The following is a 16252-nucleotide window of genomic DNA, read 5'->3' on the forward strand; positions in this document are numbered from 1 at the left end:
CTTTTGCTCTCAAGTGTGGGCAAAAGAATCATGGCTGCTTTTGTTTCCCTATAGCCTTCCTGAATAGTTCTTGGTCCAAACTAGTTGAAACCATTGGCAATTGCTGAAAAAATAATTTTTATATCCTGATTTTGTAGGATTGTCTCATTCCCTTTTTTGGTCTCTTCTCTTCATTCTGGAAGGTGAAGGGGAAAGACAGCCAATGTTCAGGTGACACATGACCATCTCTGTTTCTATATAAGCCAAAGCAAGCACATCGCACAGGGGTAAGGAGAGAAACAACATAAGGAGTCAAGGTTGTCTTCTCCGCATTTGGAGCCCTCCACTGCAGGTGTATGCCAGTGTGCCTGGACATACATGCCCTCACAATGCCCCTATGCTGGCTTCCAATGCACATGAAACACTGTCAAAATGAACTTTCCAGTCTTCTCAGGAACCCACTCATCCACCAATGACCTCGCACTCCAGCTCACCACTAAAGAGTCTCACGGAGCTAAAGCAAACACCTTTTTTTTTTTTGGCTTATATATAAACACACATGGCCTTGCACCCTCTGCTTCGCACCCAAACCCTAGGCAGATGTCATCTATACAAAAAGAATTCAGCAAAAATTTCTTTTCATTCACGAGCTGAATGCTAACTGGTATCACTTGGATACGCTACTTTCCCATCTAAACAGAAGGATCAGTTTGGGGAAAGCTACTCCTGTGCTCCTACGGCCCCTTTCTGCTCTCCTGGCCTCACTCAAAGTGCATGACAAAGAGCTCTTCTGTGCCAGGAAGACACTCGCATGGAGTGCTTCCTCTCTTCTCTCCACCCTCCTGCACTGAGAGGGCCCACTTCATCCTCTCACAAGGGACCAGAAATGGCAGACAGATGCGGGGAGGAAGGGAGGACTGCAAAAGGGAAGAGAGATGGTGCTGGTCACCAGGGTTGCCTTCAGTAGGAACCAGAACTCCAGGATCCCATAAATAAATTAAAAGAAGACAAAAGGAGCAAGTGGGAATCAAGTTCATCCCCGACCCCCTCTGTGACATGACATGCGCACCACACAACCCACAGCCCTACCCCTCCCATACCCACCTTCACCTCTCTCTTCCCTCACTCAGACATCAGACTCAATACTAGAAAGTTTCTCATAAACATGCCCATTGCTGGAGCCATTGAAAGCCCTGGGGTTTTTGTTGTTAGGCACACAGGGGTTGGACTGGTTCCCTATACAGATGTCTTTCTGGAAACGGCCTGGCACAGCCCCATGCAGAGCCGAGACCACTGGCTTGTTGGTGACAAGGGCCCGGAAGTCCGGCCTGGCTTTCGACGCACCTGCCACAGTGGGCTGCCTGAAGAAGTAGGATTTGCTGCCATGGAGCAAGCACTGGTCGTCCCCAAAAGTGGGGATGAAAGGGTTTTGCGTGACCCGGTCAGGGTAGAGCGACTTGCTGAGCATGTAGCCGCTGCCGGGGTTGTTGTGGTGGTGGTGTCCGGCAGTGGGCACTGAGGGCTTGTTGTTGGCAAAGGTGCTTTCTCCAGCTGGCATCTCAAACATGTGGGCGTAGGGGCTCCCATCCATGAAACGACCCTTGTCTTTCAGGCTCACGCTACGCGGGGCCAAGGCGGCTTCTTCCTTCTGCAGGTCCACGAAGGTGTCATAGGAGTGCTGTCGGCGCAGTTTGTTGCGGTTCTTCTTCTGGGCCTTGGAATTAGTTGGGCTCTGAGGGTACTTGGTGGTGGAAGCATTTGACGTCACTGCCATGGGGGCTGCCGGCTGGTCCAGCTCCTGCAGGGAGTTGTCCTCACTGATATCGTACAGGTTGCCTGCCTTCTTGCAGGCCTCGCACCGGATGCATGCCTGCCGACCCGAGTTCTGTCCTGCCACTGTAGTGGAGTAGTTGTGCAGTTTGGAGGGACAGCTGCGGCAGAAGTTGCTCCCGGACCGGTCTTCCCACTCCACGTTGGTCAAGTTCTTCTCCCAGGGGGCTGGCACCCCACTGACCACACCGTGTTTGTCACCTGTCCCATGTTTGAGGTGAGACCTGTTGGTACAAGGCCCTCCTCCGCTGATAGAATCGCGCTTAAAGTCATCGTTCCGCTCCTTGTAGATGTCGGTCAGATCCACATGTTCCCAGTGAGGAGAGTTCTCCTTGGTTCGAAACTGATCCAAGTAGAAGTCCCGTAGGCCTTCCTTGTCCCTGAAGTAGCGCTTGTGGTCAGGGGAACGGGGCGGTCGGCGACGGTAGGCGAGCTCGATCTCGTCGAACTCCCGCCTGGACTTTGCGGAGGCTGGCCGCTTCTTCAGGCTGTCCTTGTACTGTTGCTTACGGCGCTTGGCTGCATTACCCTCAATGTTGCCATAGGTGACCGTGTGCGTGGAGATGTCAGAGACATCCGAGCGGATCAAGTCGTCGTGGCCACTGTAGCGGTCACTCTTAAAGGAGAACTTTCCATACAGGTCACTCAGCTGGCTGTGTTTGGAGGAGGGCAGGCCGATATCCAGGGGCTTCTTGCTGATGGACCTCGGCTGGGTGGTGAAGGGTGGGTTGTCACAGTCGTAGAGCCCGTCAATGGAGCTGGTGCTACCGATGCTGTGAGGCCGGTGGTGATGATGATAGTGGTCTTGGTACACATTGCTGTCCTTCAGCTGCAGGTTGCCAAATGTTCTCTCCACCTCGCTGATGTAGTCGCTGAAGAGGTTTTCCTCGCAGGGCGGGTTGTTGTAGGACTTGCAGTCCGAATGCGTGAAGCTGCGGCGGTGCTCAGAAATGTCATACACAGATGACTCCCGGCGAATGAAGTCCAGGGCACTCTGTGGGGAGCCATTAACACCAGACAGATTGGCCATGTTCTTGGCCGTGCGGAGCAGGCGCAGGATGTTGGAGTGTGTGTTGTTCATCGTCGCAGTGGGGGAATTCATCACCGATTGGCGGTCCTCGATAGCCACCCCATGGATGCAGCTGTAGATACCCTGAAATGACACAGGATGAGATGGCTCAGTGACAAGGCTATGACACTAAAAATGACCATAATCAATGTACTCCTACTGCTCATTGTCTATCTGGTTAAGAAAATGCCAGGGAAACCTTGAAGCAGGAAGATTAATATACTTATGTAAGATGTGGCTAGAAGCCCATCTGGTTTATCTTCCAGAATTCAGCAAGTTTCCTACCATGAGCTAAGGTTGATGATGTGGCTGTCAGAGAGGGTGCTGAGAGGCTTGAGCAAAAACGCCGGACTCACAAAACTTGATATTCTTGCCTCAACTCCACTCTGGACTTACCTTGATTTTTAAAAATCTCCGTCTAAATTTTTGCATTTTAAAAATAAGCCCATGATATGAACCCATGGTCAAAAACACATCACCCGTCACCTGGAGGTCCGTGGAAAGTTCTACAGACACAGAGGTTGCTCTGCCCTGGCCGCCACGCCTGGCTCGCAGTGAGCACAGTGGGGCTCAGTAGCTCACAATTGCCACTCTTTTCTGGGTTTGACAAATTTTGAGCAGCTTTTAGAATTTCAGTCACCAAATAACAGCTGAGCAATTCTGTTCTGTAGCCAAGCATGAACCAAATTCATGCAGAGAATTAAGAAGCCCTGGGGTCAAAGAAGGATTTTTTTTTCCTGCTGCACTCTACACTGTGGGAGAGAAGAATTGGGACAAATATCAAACACTAACTATGAATAAATAATTCCCTTGTTGAGTAAACTCCTGTATTCTCTTAGTTTCCGATTTTCTTTCTTCTACTTTTTCACTTAATATTACTATAAATAATTAGAGTTTTATCAAATTAGTATTGATAGAAACTCCCTTCCTGTATGAAGGAGAGCATCTGTGAGGAGGAAAGAATTGGGCTCCTGGAGGGGCCCCTGCATCTACCTCTGACACAGAGCCAGCCTACAGCTCCCCTTTTGCTCCCTGACTTGAAGGGAAGACTTTTCTCTCTGGAAGGGGAAGGTATCCAAAGGGTTTTGAATTGTGTCTATACAACAAAGGGGGTTAATTTGGAAATGGATATTGTCCCAGTGGGTGGCAAGTAGAGAACAGATTGCAGCTGGCTGAGAAAGAAGAGTGCATCTTCTGTCGCGGGAGGGCATCTCAAGATATAAGATCTTCAAGGTGAGGATGCTCTACCTTCACTCCTGTTCTTCCTTTCTAGTCCTTCTTGGTGATAGTCAGGAGAAAATGGCAAGCAAGTCTCTCTGTAAAGGGGCTGATTATGTCAAAGGGCTATGACTAGAATTCCTATCAAGGTCACTGGTTGCCACTTCCTCTGTCCTCCCTCTACATGGGATCTAGGAAGGGCCACACACTGGAGTAGTGGGGTTGAGGGTCCAAAGCCACCGTAAGTTCGGTGCTGCTGTTCTTATGTTACTGAGTGCCCCAAATTAACTCCCAGCCAGAGAGGAAATGAAGAAATTGTGCCTTCTCAGTCAAATACTATGGGAAAATGACCAAAGGATGGAACAATTTAATGAGATATCCATTTTCTTTCATAACTCCATTTGAGTTAAAGTAGGCCATATCTGGAATGTGGATCTCAATCCTAAAGAGTCGCCTGAGTTTGCCCTTCATGAGTTTCACAATCTTATTAATAAAATCAAAAGAAGCCCACTCTTTTTAAAAACTTCTCCCTGTAACCTGTAGTTCAGATGCAAGATTGTCTTCCAAATGCTTCACTTGGACTAGAAATAAAGAGATTCCAAGAAAAAAAAATGACCTAAGAGCTATACTCTTGTTCCAATTATGGAAGTCTCTGGGTTATAAATTTCTTATGAGTCAGGAGTTATTTCTGAAGGGCTTGTTAGGTTCTTTAACTTCCCATAACGCACACATGGTTAAAACATAGGAGGAGTGAGTCCACTAATAGTGTATCTTTGTATGTTAGAATAAGAGGATATGTCACAGTGCACTGTTTCAACAGAAATGTGATTTTTTAAAAGAATCAAATAATTAATAAGGTCTACATGTAATCAGCTAATGGTGATGAAGGGCATTTGGAAAGAGAGCCATTTCGATAGACCTTCCAGTTCTTTATGAGAACCAAATGCCCAAACCTCACTTAGAAATCTATTTCTTACAGGAAGTATAGTTTTGCCCATATTTTGAGCCACCTGAAATTACATCACGCAAATTCCTGGGGAAATGCACGTGATGTGGTTTCTTGCTTTAGCAACATAAGGCCAGACTTAGTGCTCTCTTGGGTTTCGCTATGTGGTCCCAGTGACTTTTAGGCCAGTTTGACAAGCCCTAGGCATCTCACTCAAGGTACTTACTCTGCTGATGGAGAACACCATGCCAGGCTTGCCAGAACAGACCCCCATGAAGCAATGCCGGAACTGCCAGTAGAAAAGATGTTCACAGATGAAGGTGATGAGGCTGAGTGCCATGGCTGCCCCCAACATGTAGAAGACACCTGCCATGTTGTCAATGTCCAGCTGGCTACTCATGACCTCATTCTTCTCATTGTGGCAAATGCCAGTGAGCCAGAGAGCTTCCAGTTCTTCCATCTCCCCTGGGAAGAAAAACAGATAGAGGAGGAAGAAAAGAGAAGGGGAGGAAAGGGGAAAGAGGAATATCGAGGAAGAGAGAAAAAACATAAGGAAGAGACAGGGAGACACACACAAAAAAAATGAGAGCAAGTTAGTAATTACTTTAATGTCACAGTATATATCAATTCATCAATGTATACAATCAATATTCAATGAAAACTTAATGCAGGCGTGGCAGATGATATGAATACATGACATATGGCTGCTGCTATCCTTTATCCAGTATAAATTGGTATATGTTGAGTTATATGTGACATAGGGAATTGTTCAAATTGGCGACACTCAGAATTATCAATGGGTTTTCACAGGGGGACTTGGGAATGGACACAGCAGGGAAATATATATTTTTTTGTTTTTTATGAGAAGGTATTCCAGGCAGATAGAGTAGTATGTTTAAGGGAAGGGGCTTTGAAAATTCAAGGCTCATTTAGGGAAAACATGAAGAGCTGAATAATAGTTGGCAAAACAAGCAGAATAAAAGACTGATGGGAGAATTCCAAGGACTTCTTTATCAGACGAAGCACTTTGAACTTTACAGAGAGTGTGGGGAATCATATAATGGTGCAACTCAGAAATATTCTCTCAAAACTGTGCCAGGCAGATTGGGAAGGGAAAGGAGACAAAAGAGATCAGCAGAGAGACTGATTTATTAAATACCTCAGAGTCCCTCTGATTTATAGATGCTATGTTGTAGTGGAAAATATGAAATGCAAAAGAGGAGTAAGCTTGAATAAAACAAGACCACTAAAATCAGACCTGCCTCCTCCACTTCACTGGCTATTAGAAATCAGAAAGGAAGAAACCCTAGATATAAGGAAAACAAATGAAATCACATGCTCAGGAACACCTCTCATCCCAGACAAGCAAGCAATATTCTAAAAATCTCATGAAGAAAACTATCTGTTCCAACAGTTCAGTTTGGTTAAAAAATAAAAAAAAAAAGAACTTTGAATTTTCTTATTAAAGCTTTGACAACTTTTACAAATCCTTTCTACTATTTTACGGGCTCCAGTTTTTCCTATAAGTGACAACAACTACAAAATTGCAGAAGCTCTTATATCAAAATTGCTTGTTCACACTCCAGCTACAACTGCCTATTAACTAGTGGAGCAATCAACTTTACCAGGAGTCTGGGAATCCACCTCTGGTCTTTGGCTTTAGATCTCACCCCTAACAACCACAATTCTGCAGACCCAATTTACAAAGCCACTTGGCTGATGGCCTTTGGAGCCATGCAGAGTGACTCTGCTTATCTGTAACTGGATTAGTTTCTATGTGGGTGACAAGAAGAGTAGGTGCTTTGGACAACATAGTGAAGAAAAATTCAGGAAACCAGGGTATAATAGGTCGAAGGGATTTTTCTTAATGCAAATTGGCTTCTCAGCCTGCTACCAGAATAGCCTGGGGCAGTGCTTTATGATATCTGCTGTTGAGGACCCTCGCTGTCTCCAAGCTCTTCCAGCTACAAGAGCAGGGTGGGAGAAAGGAAAGCATGGGAAAATGGCCCCACTTTGAATTCTTGGCCCTTTCTCAGAGCATATAAACAGCCAAGTCCTCCCACGGTTCCATCTACTATTTGGGCTACTTGGGAGGTGGCTGGCTATAATATCTGCCATGAGTCTTGCCCACTGTATTCCTGAGGGGTTGTTTATACTTTACAATCTTGAAATGTACCTTCTTGACCAACGACTTTAATTTCTTCCACCACCTTTCATCCAACATAGGTTAAATTGAGTCCTTCTACTCCCAAGTTCACATTATAAAGTCATAACCCCCAGAGCCTTATAATATGACTTTGTTTGGAACTATGGTCACTGCAGATGTAATCAGTTAAGATGAAGTCATACTGGAGTACAGTGGGCACCTGACACTAGGACTAGTCTTAAGGGAAAGATAAATTCAGACATAGATGTACAGAGAGAAAACATGTACAGGCAGATATCCACGTGAATCAGGGGAAGACAGAAGTCAGATGATGCTTCTATAAATCAAGGAAGGAACAGGGCTGGCCAGATAGCTCAGTGGACTAAAGTGCCTGCTTAGGCAGGAGCACAGACCGGGTTTCAATCCCAGGTGTGCTGTGCTGGCCTGAAAACAAGAGGATCACTACAAGTTCAATCTGTGTACTGAGACCCTGTAGACCCTGCACTAAAATATATAATAAATGAATAAACAAACAAACAAACAAACAAACGAAGGAACTCCTCACAGAAAGCTTGTCAGAAACCAGGGGAGGGATATGAAACAGATTCTCTCTTGTAGCCCTCAGGAGAAACTAATTTCACAGACACCGTGATTCCAAACTCCTAACTTGCAGAACTTGGAGAGAAGACATTTCTATTGTTTAAGTCACTCAGTTTGCAGTACCTTGCTATGTCAGCCCTAGGAATCGAATATATAGCCTCAAATCCCATCCTAAATTGTGAAACGCTTTTTGGAACTGCACAGGCTGGGTGAACAGATGAACAAGAAAGGCTGATGCCGCAGTCTGACCACTGGTAAGGGCTTCCTTTCCTTTGACTTACCATCTCCAAACAGCTGCAGGATAGCAAGGTCCACCTGGCGCTTCCACCCCGAGTCCTTTTGGATGGCAATGCCATAACCAGTGGAAGCAAAGACCTTGCCGCTGCCAATGGTCACCAGCTTGCAGCCTTCATCTCTGCCTGCCATGTAGTTCAGCACTGCGGCATCGTAGATGAAGGCATCCAGTTTCCTGCACAAGAAAGAAGCAGACACACAAAATCCAGAGCAGGAATTTTAGAACAAAAACTACCTATGGGGCCATTGATATAAGGCACCAGGGATCCAGAAAGCTATGGAGGGAGCTGGCTCCAAGTAAGGCTGAAGTTGGACCATGGCCAGAATCCAACGCCTGAATCCCAGGCTGTTCATTATGTGATTTCAGGTTGGAAGGAGGAGTTCTTTGCCTCCCACTGGGAATAATAAGAATGCAAGTTGGGCCTGAAGCCAACTCATAAGCTGTGTCTGAAAAGGAGAAGGAGTAAAAAGGAATCAATAAAAATAATAACAGAAATAATGAAAAGTAAGCACTACAATGATAACAAATAGCATGGGTAAGATTTATATAACATCTTTCATTTCTCAGTTCATTACAGTCCAGAGAAGTGATAAGTGTAGGTGTGCATGTTTCAATAGATGGGCAGTGCTATTTTTGTGGCCGTAGAGGTCCTGGTATTGTGTGGTGCAGCACAAGGAAAGAAGTACGCGGTGGGACTGTGGCAACACAGGCTGTGTGAGAGTAAATGTGAGGCCCTAGAAAAGCAGGCAACATATAAGGAGCTCAGACCTCTCCAATTCCTGAACATATAAAACCTTCCTTTTATGTATTGTGCTTGATAAGATTAGGAGTAAGGACAGGAAGGCATGAATCAATGTTAAAAAACTAAGATTTTATACACAAGAAAGGCAGAGGAAGAAATTTAGATAAAGCTGTACAGTTTATAGCTCTGAAAAGAATACCATGCCTTATCTGCCACTTCTGTACGGTGAGTAGTGTTCTCCCTCCTTTAGAAAAAAAAAAGTAAGCTTGCATGATATGACACAGGACATTTTATAAAAGCTGATCTTCAGGACAGGACCATAACAAAAACCCTCACAGCTCCAATATGTCTGAGAATTCTGGCCATACCAGGGTTCAGGCTACCTGAAGCCTTCCTACACCATCCTCTGCAATCTGTTAAGGTTTTATTTATGTGTAATAAGAATCCTGCAGTATTTTATGCAGCCACTCATCTAGGTGGCTCTAGCTCAGACCCAGAGCTGCAGGGAACTGGGAGGAGGTCCCCGTGCTGCTAGTCATTCTACAACGTATCTAGTGACATGATACATGGCCCCAAATCCCAACCTCTAAAATGGTCCAATAGCCATCGCTCCCCACAACTGAGGCTTCTGGAAACTAAACAGAAAAAAGGCCAAGGGTGCATGGTGCAAGGCAGCCCCGCACTCTGTTGCTTCACGCGGATCTTTTACTGAATGCGTACTTCTTGGATCCAAAGCTGGCTCACAGAGAAAGCCTACCAAAGTTGAACTGGAGATCAGACAGCTCCTTCTTACTTTTTATTATCTAAGATCTTTTACATTTTTATCTTTTATTTTTCCACAGTCCGCTGTACACCAGAACTATCATTTTCACCTCTTTAGAGACCATAGTTCTTTTTTTCATGCATGACCTATGAAATTTATCTTTGATTTTTCCTCTCTACTTTTATATCTATGTAGTCACTGTTTTATGATTACATTAATGCAATCAATAGAGAACAATTTGTGAAAAAATACATAGAAGTAAGAAATATAATAAGAACCTTTGTATATTGGCCTGAATTGTAACATCAAAAGTAACTGGGAAATCTGCAGACAGCAAATAGTCTTCTTTGATTTAATGTTTTATGGCACAAAGCATGATATACAAACACATCCTATTTAATCTAGGTGTAATGAACATAAGAAACCCATCACTCTGGGTATGGAAATAGTTCTTACCCTGTTTTCAGGGAGAGCAGTGCGTCATCTACACCCCGCTGGTTGAACTTTCCCATGTAGGCATGCATTTCCGCGTAGTTATTGCGAATGTTCCTCTCTGTGCTACCATTGGGCACAGTCCCAAAGCGAAAAGGGGGGGAGAAGTCATTAGGTCTCTGGAACTAGAGAGAGAAAGAGAAGGAACAAGGTAGATTCAATACTTTAAAAAGTATGAAGAGACATTAAGCTAGCATGAGCAGGTTAGTAGAAGGGATCCGCCTATAACTCACCAAACACATTCACCCTCACTCAATCAAGAGAGGCAGTTGCTATCTAGAAGCCGACTTGAGACTTCAGATTCCAGTACTATCCACTGAAGGCTATTGTTGAGAGATTTCTATTTGCTCCATCTTGACTTTAGTTCATAACCTTGTGTGACCCTTTAATACACACTGCACAGAACCAGTGATGATGACTGAGAAAGAGATATGCTGGGGCCCTAACAGTAGCGAAGGTTATCTTTATTTATTTGTTTATTTTGGTAGCAGGGATTGAACTCGGGACCCAGTGCTTGACAGGGAGGCATTTTGCCATTGGGCTATAGCCCCAGCCCACTTACTCTTATTTCTTAAAATTGTATAAAATCTATATTCAGTTGTCTTAATTTAGGACACAAAGCCTTAGTGAGTTGAGCTACATAGTATTCCTGAAGGTAGTGCATTGGTGTCAAATACATTTTGCTAAGAAATTTGCTCGTGACTTTCAAAGCATTCAAAGCTCATATTTAACCTATATGAGGTATTAGATAAATTGCAAGATCAAATGCCATATTAATTATGTCCTTGCCTTAGTAAAATAAAGAGTAGATCTCTGGTGTCTAGCACATTAAAATGAAACTTCTTGGATTTTCACCTCTATGACATCAGCTTTATTTCTGGCTATTCTCCTGCAATGAGTAAGTCTTTGTGTTGCTTTCTGAATGCATAATTTATTCCCTTGTAGGCCTAAGAAAACTGCAGCTCTTTAACAGAAACTCACCATATTCTCTAAGCCAATATATGTCCTTCATTTCAAAAGATAACTCAAAGCAATTTCTTCAGGAAACCTGAGCATTCTTTCTTCTGTAAAGTTTACCAAAGTGATCTATCAGTAATTGTTACTCTGGTTTAGATCACTGTAATTCATGCTAAAAATTTAATTACTCCTGAATGTACTAGCTAAGTAATGAAAGCCAGTCTCTAATGAAATCATGAAGAGTTTAAGTTAGAGACTGAAATAGATATTAATTGAAGAGCAGCTCGAACTCTTGGGTGCTGAGTGACCTTGGGCAAACCACACAAATTCTTTGTTTACCATTTTCTCATCTGGAACTGGGGAGATAGGCCAGTGACATAAGAGCCTGTCTGGCAAGTGCAAGGTACTGAGTTCAATCCCTAGTACCACAAACAAAACTATTTTCTCATCTGTTAAAAAGATGATAATGCTTAGTTTTCATTAGATAAAAATGAAAACTAGTAGATAGATAATTAAACTGTATAACATACATGAAGTGCTTAACCCAGGGCCCAGGACTCAGTAAGTATGCAATAAAAGTTCTTCTATTATTTTGAATGCATGTCTCTATTCTGTGTTTTCTAGCAAACTTTAGGCCCATTCAGACCTTCTTCTAGGAGAATTGCAATCATAGAATATGACTAAAATCTTCACGTATTCCCTACTGTATAAGTTACGTTAGAGATATAGTTGGAAATCTAAACTCTAATTTTTAAAAAATATTTACCCTGCTAATTCTGGAAATTCAGCATTGCCTGGTTTAGAAGCCATTCTTTTGTTTCTCAGAATTTGAAGGTTTCATGGGGCACAAACCACTGGAGCATCACGAGCCCCAAGCACCCTCTTCACTGCTCAGCATTGACCATAGTCAACGTAGGCTTGTGCCATGGTGTGGGATGCACCAAAAGACCACTGCTTCCTGACTGAAAAAGCTTCCCCTTTGACTCACCACAGTGCTTCAGTATTAAACACTTTATTTTTTAAGGATTTGTAATTTTTAAATGAATAAAGATAAATGCAGGGTACTTAAAGACTTTTAAGGTTGGATAGATTACTCAAGGTTTACTAGATTAAAAGTTTCATTTGGCAAATGATAAAACTGAGATCCATACAGAAAAAGCAAATGGGTCCGCTTCACACAGTAGCAGTGATACCTAAAGTTATCAGAGCTCAACTGGCCTGATTAATAGGCACCTCACTGTTCCTGGCAGATACTAAGTTGAAAGTCAATAGGAATTTGCTTTAGTGGAGATAGAAACCAGGATGTTTTTCTATATAACTTTCTAGTATATACTCCAGATGTTTGAATCAAGGTATTCCCCAAATCAGAAACAGAATAGATAGTATGGTAGGCAGCAATGTAACCCAATAAGCTTCATTTAATCAATAAATCCTCACTTTGCTAGGACAATGACAACCAGTGCTCATGATGACTATGATACTCTAGGGCTCAAAGTATTTTCTGAAATATCAATATAAGTTATAATCATGTCCAATATAGTTATGGTATAAATTAACATACTATGATTTGTTTTGAAGACTGGTAATCCATGCAAATCCACAAAACAATTTTGGTTAACTAAACAGAATCTTATACTGAGTATACCTCACTTTCTAGTGAGGGTTCACACTAGAAGCATTGAAATTTTCCAAAAACTAAAACAAGAAACCGTACAATGGCAAATGCTAGCAAGGCTCCAGGGGACAAGCAAGCCTTTCTGCATTGTTGGTGGTAATATAAAATAGTTCAACTGGAAAGCAGCAAAGAGATTCTTTAAGCAAACCAATTCTATTTGGTCCAAATATTCCATTTCTAGGTATATTTCCTAAAGAATTAAAAACATCTATACATACTCATGCTTATAGTAGCACAATTTTATAGTATCTAAATTTCTGAAGTGGTCTGTATGGCTATCCATAGATAAAAGGGTAAACAAATGTTGGTATTTACATATAATGGAGTGCTAGTCTTCCACAAAGAAGGATAAGCTCGAGTCATCATTGGGAAAAATGGGTGCAACTAGAGATCACAATGTCAAGTGAAATAAACTAGACACACAAGTTTAAATATTGCGCATTTTCTCTTACATGAATACATAAAATATAAATAAGGAGTAAAATAAAAGTAAAGAAATAGAAAGATGGAGTTTTGCAAAAGGGAAGAAGACTAAGAGATGGACGGAATAGAGTGGAGAAGGGAGTAGATTAAACAAACAAGACATGCTATGTACATGTACCTATACTCCTCTATGAACATACATCATTATGTACTGCCAAAACATAAAAATTAGAAAAAGAAAATTTCCATACTGCTTTCTAGTCACTTTTCATTTTAGGTCATCTTTACATTTCTAGATGCTGTTTTATAATTGTACTTTTGAATAAATAAAAACTCAAGAATTTATATTTAAAAACCTAGAAGAGCAAGAAAACATGGGCAAAGAAGAACAAAACTGAAAGATTTATACTACGTGAGTTCACATGTCATTGTAAATCTATAGTGCTCGTGACAGCATTGAGACAGAGAAAAGAGGAAAAGATCACTTATAACAAAAGAGTGTTCTCTAAGGGACCCACACAGACATGGGAAAGGCCATTTCAGGGGGAGTGGCCTCATTTTCAACAAAGGGCATGGAGATATTTAGATATTTATATGCAAAAAAGAACCTCACAAAATGTAAAGAAAGTAACTCAAGCTGGATAATATATCTAAAATGTCTATCCTAAAATTATAAAAATTTCTAGGAGAAAGTATTCATAACCTTGGGGTAGACAAAGATTTCTTAGACACAACATCAAAGTGAACAATCTACCGCCCCCCATTAGACTCCATTAAAATGACAAACTTCTCTTGAAAAGATTAAGCAGTTAAGATCATGAAAACATAAGCCACCAACGGAGAGAAAATATCTGAAAATAAATTAAAGCTATTAAGAATAAATTATATAATAGCATGGCAAACTTATATAGTTGCAGCATCTTCCATATGAAAATAATCAGAGAAACCATCCAGTCAGGAATGGGAAAAATGAGAAAGGGGAGTCCTGTGGAAAGAATTCATTTTGGGGAAGACCATTTGGATTTGAATTCCGTTGCTACCTTATATCACCCTGCAGGAATAGGATCAAGTGACTTAAATTTGCGGAGCCTCTTTTTTCTGGAAGTGTTTGTTTTAAGAGTCTCATGCTCTCCCCACTGAGCTAGCCAGGCACTTTGTTTGTTTTAAAGTGAATAAAATATAATAGGAGTAATACAGAGTTTCAGAACAAGGTGACAGGAAATTAATAATGGTCATTATACTGCATATTGTTATCTTCAAAGTAGTTGCTCAGGGGCTGGGGAAATAGCTCAGCACAATAAGCGCTTGCCTGGCAAGCGCAAGGCCCTCAGTTCAATCCCCAGTGCTGCAAAAAACAAAGTAGTTGCTCAGAATCTCAGATGTAGGCATGCAAAATTAATCAAACAATATAAATACAATCTAACGGCTAAGATAATACGTAGAAAAGATCTTAACACCATATCTAGCACATGGTGAATTTTCAAATTTGTTAGCTTCTGTAGCAAGAAAGTTCTAATATCTAAAGTTGTTCTGTGTACAGGAATGTTCGCTCAGATTGGAAAAGCTTGTTCTCTCATTTGTTCCTTAAACTAGGCCAGTTTGGGGTCCAGCAGGGAGAGTGCATTGCCCTAGAATCAGTCAAATCTGAAGCAGGAAAAAACCCCATTTTCTTTTAAAATTTCTTGTCCTCGCTTGACAAGATCTGTGAAGTTTAAATACAACACAGACTTTTAAAAACTGTCCTTGCAACCTGAACTTTACTAAAATTTGCATTCATGCAGAATTATATGTTAAAGGAGCCCAGGGCAAAGAACGTAGAAAAAGATCTTCCAATCTGCTGATGTTTCCAATAAATGCCTTCATAATAAAACTAACCCCAAGCTATCAGGTATTATTATTTAACCTGAGTGGCATTCAATGTTCTCTAGGGTTTCTTGGAGGAATAAAATTTAGCTGCATTAAGAACCAGAAGATATTTTAAAGTATAATAGAAAAGACCTTAAAAAACAGCTTTAAAAAAAATTTAAAACTCAATATAATAGGGAGACCAGTAATTACATTAAAACAGTCTGATCTTGGAGTAGGAATTTTTTAAAAAATATTTCTTATAAATAACCTTTGACCATCATAGGACTTCCAAGAACTTGAAATTCCTTCCAGGAGCCACCTAGATTGGAATTGTCAAGTTAGGGGTTCAGATGAGGAAATGAAACACAGAAGGGCTGGAATTTTAAGGATCAGTTGCATCTCACAGGTGATGAAATCAAAGATTACAGGGGGCTTGAAGTCAGCCTAGTCCACTCAGTGTATGTGACCAGCCTTCTCGTGCAAGCTCACATGCTGGCAGAACATTCTACTGCCCAAGAGGAGCCACACATACACTGTAAGTGGGACCACATGGTAAGGGGGGCACAATGGATGCCAAATCTCACCCATTCCTCTAGGTTCTGTATGTGATCCCCAGTAACTGTGGTAAGCACATGCTTGCACAAGACCAGAACTACTGCAGAATGTGAAGGAAGTGGTCAGCTCACTTGCTTCTCTGGGGAGCAGCAGTGAATCAGAACTCAGCCATCTGAGCTGCTGGGATCATCTTAGGCCCCATCGGAATGACCTCAAGTGAATTAATCCCAGCAGTCCTGCAGCAAGAAAAGGGCCCCAGGAGAGCCGTGCCTCTGCCACAGATGATCATGGCGGGCCTGCTATCGTGCTGGCTGCCACCTCCTCGACAGAGAGCTGTTACCCAGCCTGCTGCCAGGAGAGAAGGAAAGGAACAGGGCCGAGAAGTGCGGATCTGGTCCAGTTCACTTTCTTATTGCTAAATAAATATATAACTTGATTTTCCCATGTATAGAGTATTATTAATTCATTAATTATAGATACTCTTATCCAATACCTATGTGTGTGCTGGAAATAATGCACTTTATCTTTCTGTAACTATAATAATTAAGATACATCAATTCATTTGGCAAATATTTAACAAGCATCTATTTGTGTTGAAGAACTCTATTAAGAAAAAAGGAGGGCTGGAGAGATGGCTCAGTGGTCTAAAGCACCAACTTGGAACAAGCTTGGCAAACCCAGGGACCGTGGTTCGATCCCCCAGCACCACATGCC

General features: G+C 42.1%; 1 protein-coding gene across 1 annotated transcript in view; it reads right to left on the bottom strand.

Moving 5' to 3' along the window:
- Window positions 1-285: 285 nt before the first annotated feature.
- Window positions 286-16252, bottom strand: part of Grin2b (glutamate ionotropic receptor NMDA type subunit 2B) — a 438155-nt gene continuing 422188 nt past the window's right edge. The window contains exons 10-13 of the mRNA XM_004626083.1: window positions 10045-10205; window positions 8070-8257; window positions 5269-5507; window positions 286-2962 (exon numbers count right to left, since the gene is read on the bottom strand). Of these exons, the coding sequence (XP_004626140.1) occupies window positions 1106-2962; window positions 5269-5507; window positions 8070-8257; window positions 10045-10205 (2445 nt within the window). The 3' untranslated portion in view covers window positions 286-1105. The remainder of the gene's footprint in view (window positions 2963-5268; window positions 5508-8069; window positions 8258-10044; window positions 10206-16252) is intronic.

Source organism: Octodon degus, unplaced genomic scaffold (assembly GCF_000260255.1).
Source record: "Octodon degus isolate 3935 unplaced genomic scaffold, OctDeg1.0 scaffold00012, whole genome shotgun sequence".
In the NCBI taxonomy this organism is placed as follows: Eukaryota; Metazoa; Chordata; class Mammalia; order Rodentia; family Octodontidae; genus Octodon; species Octodon degus.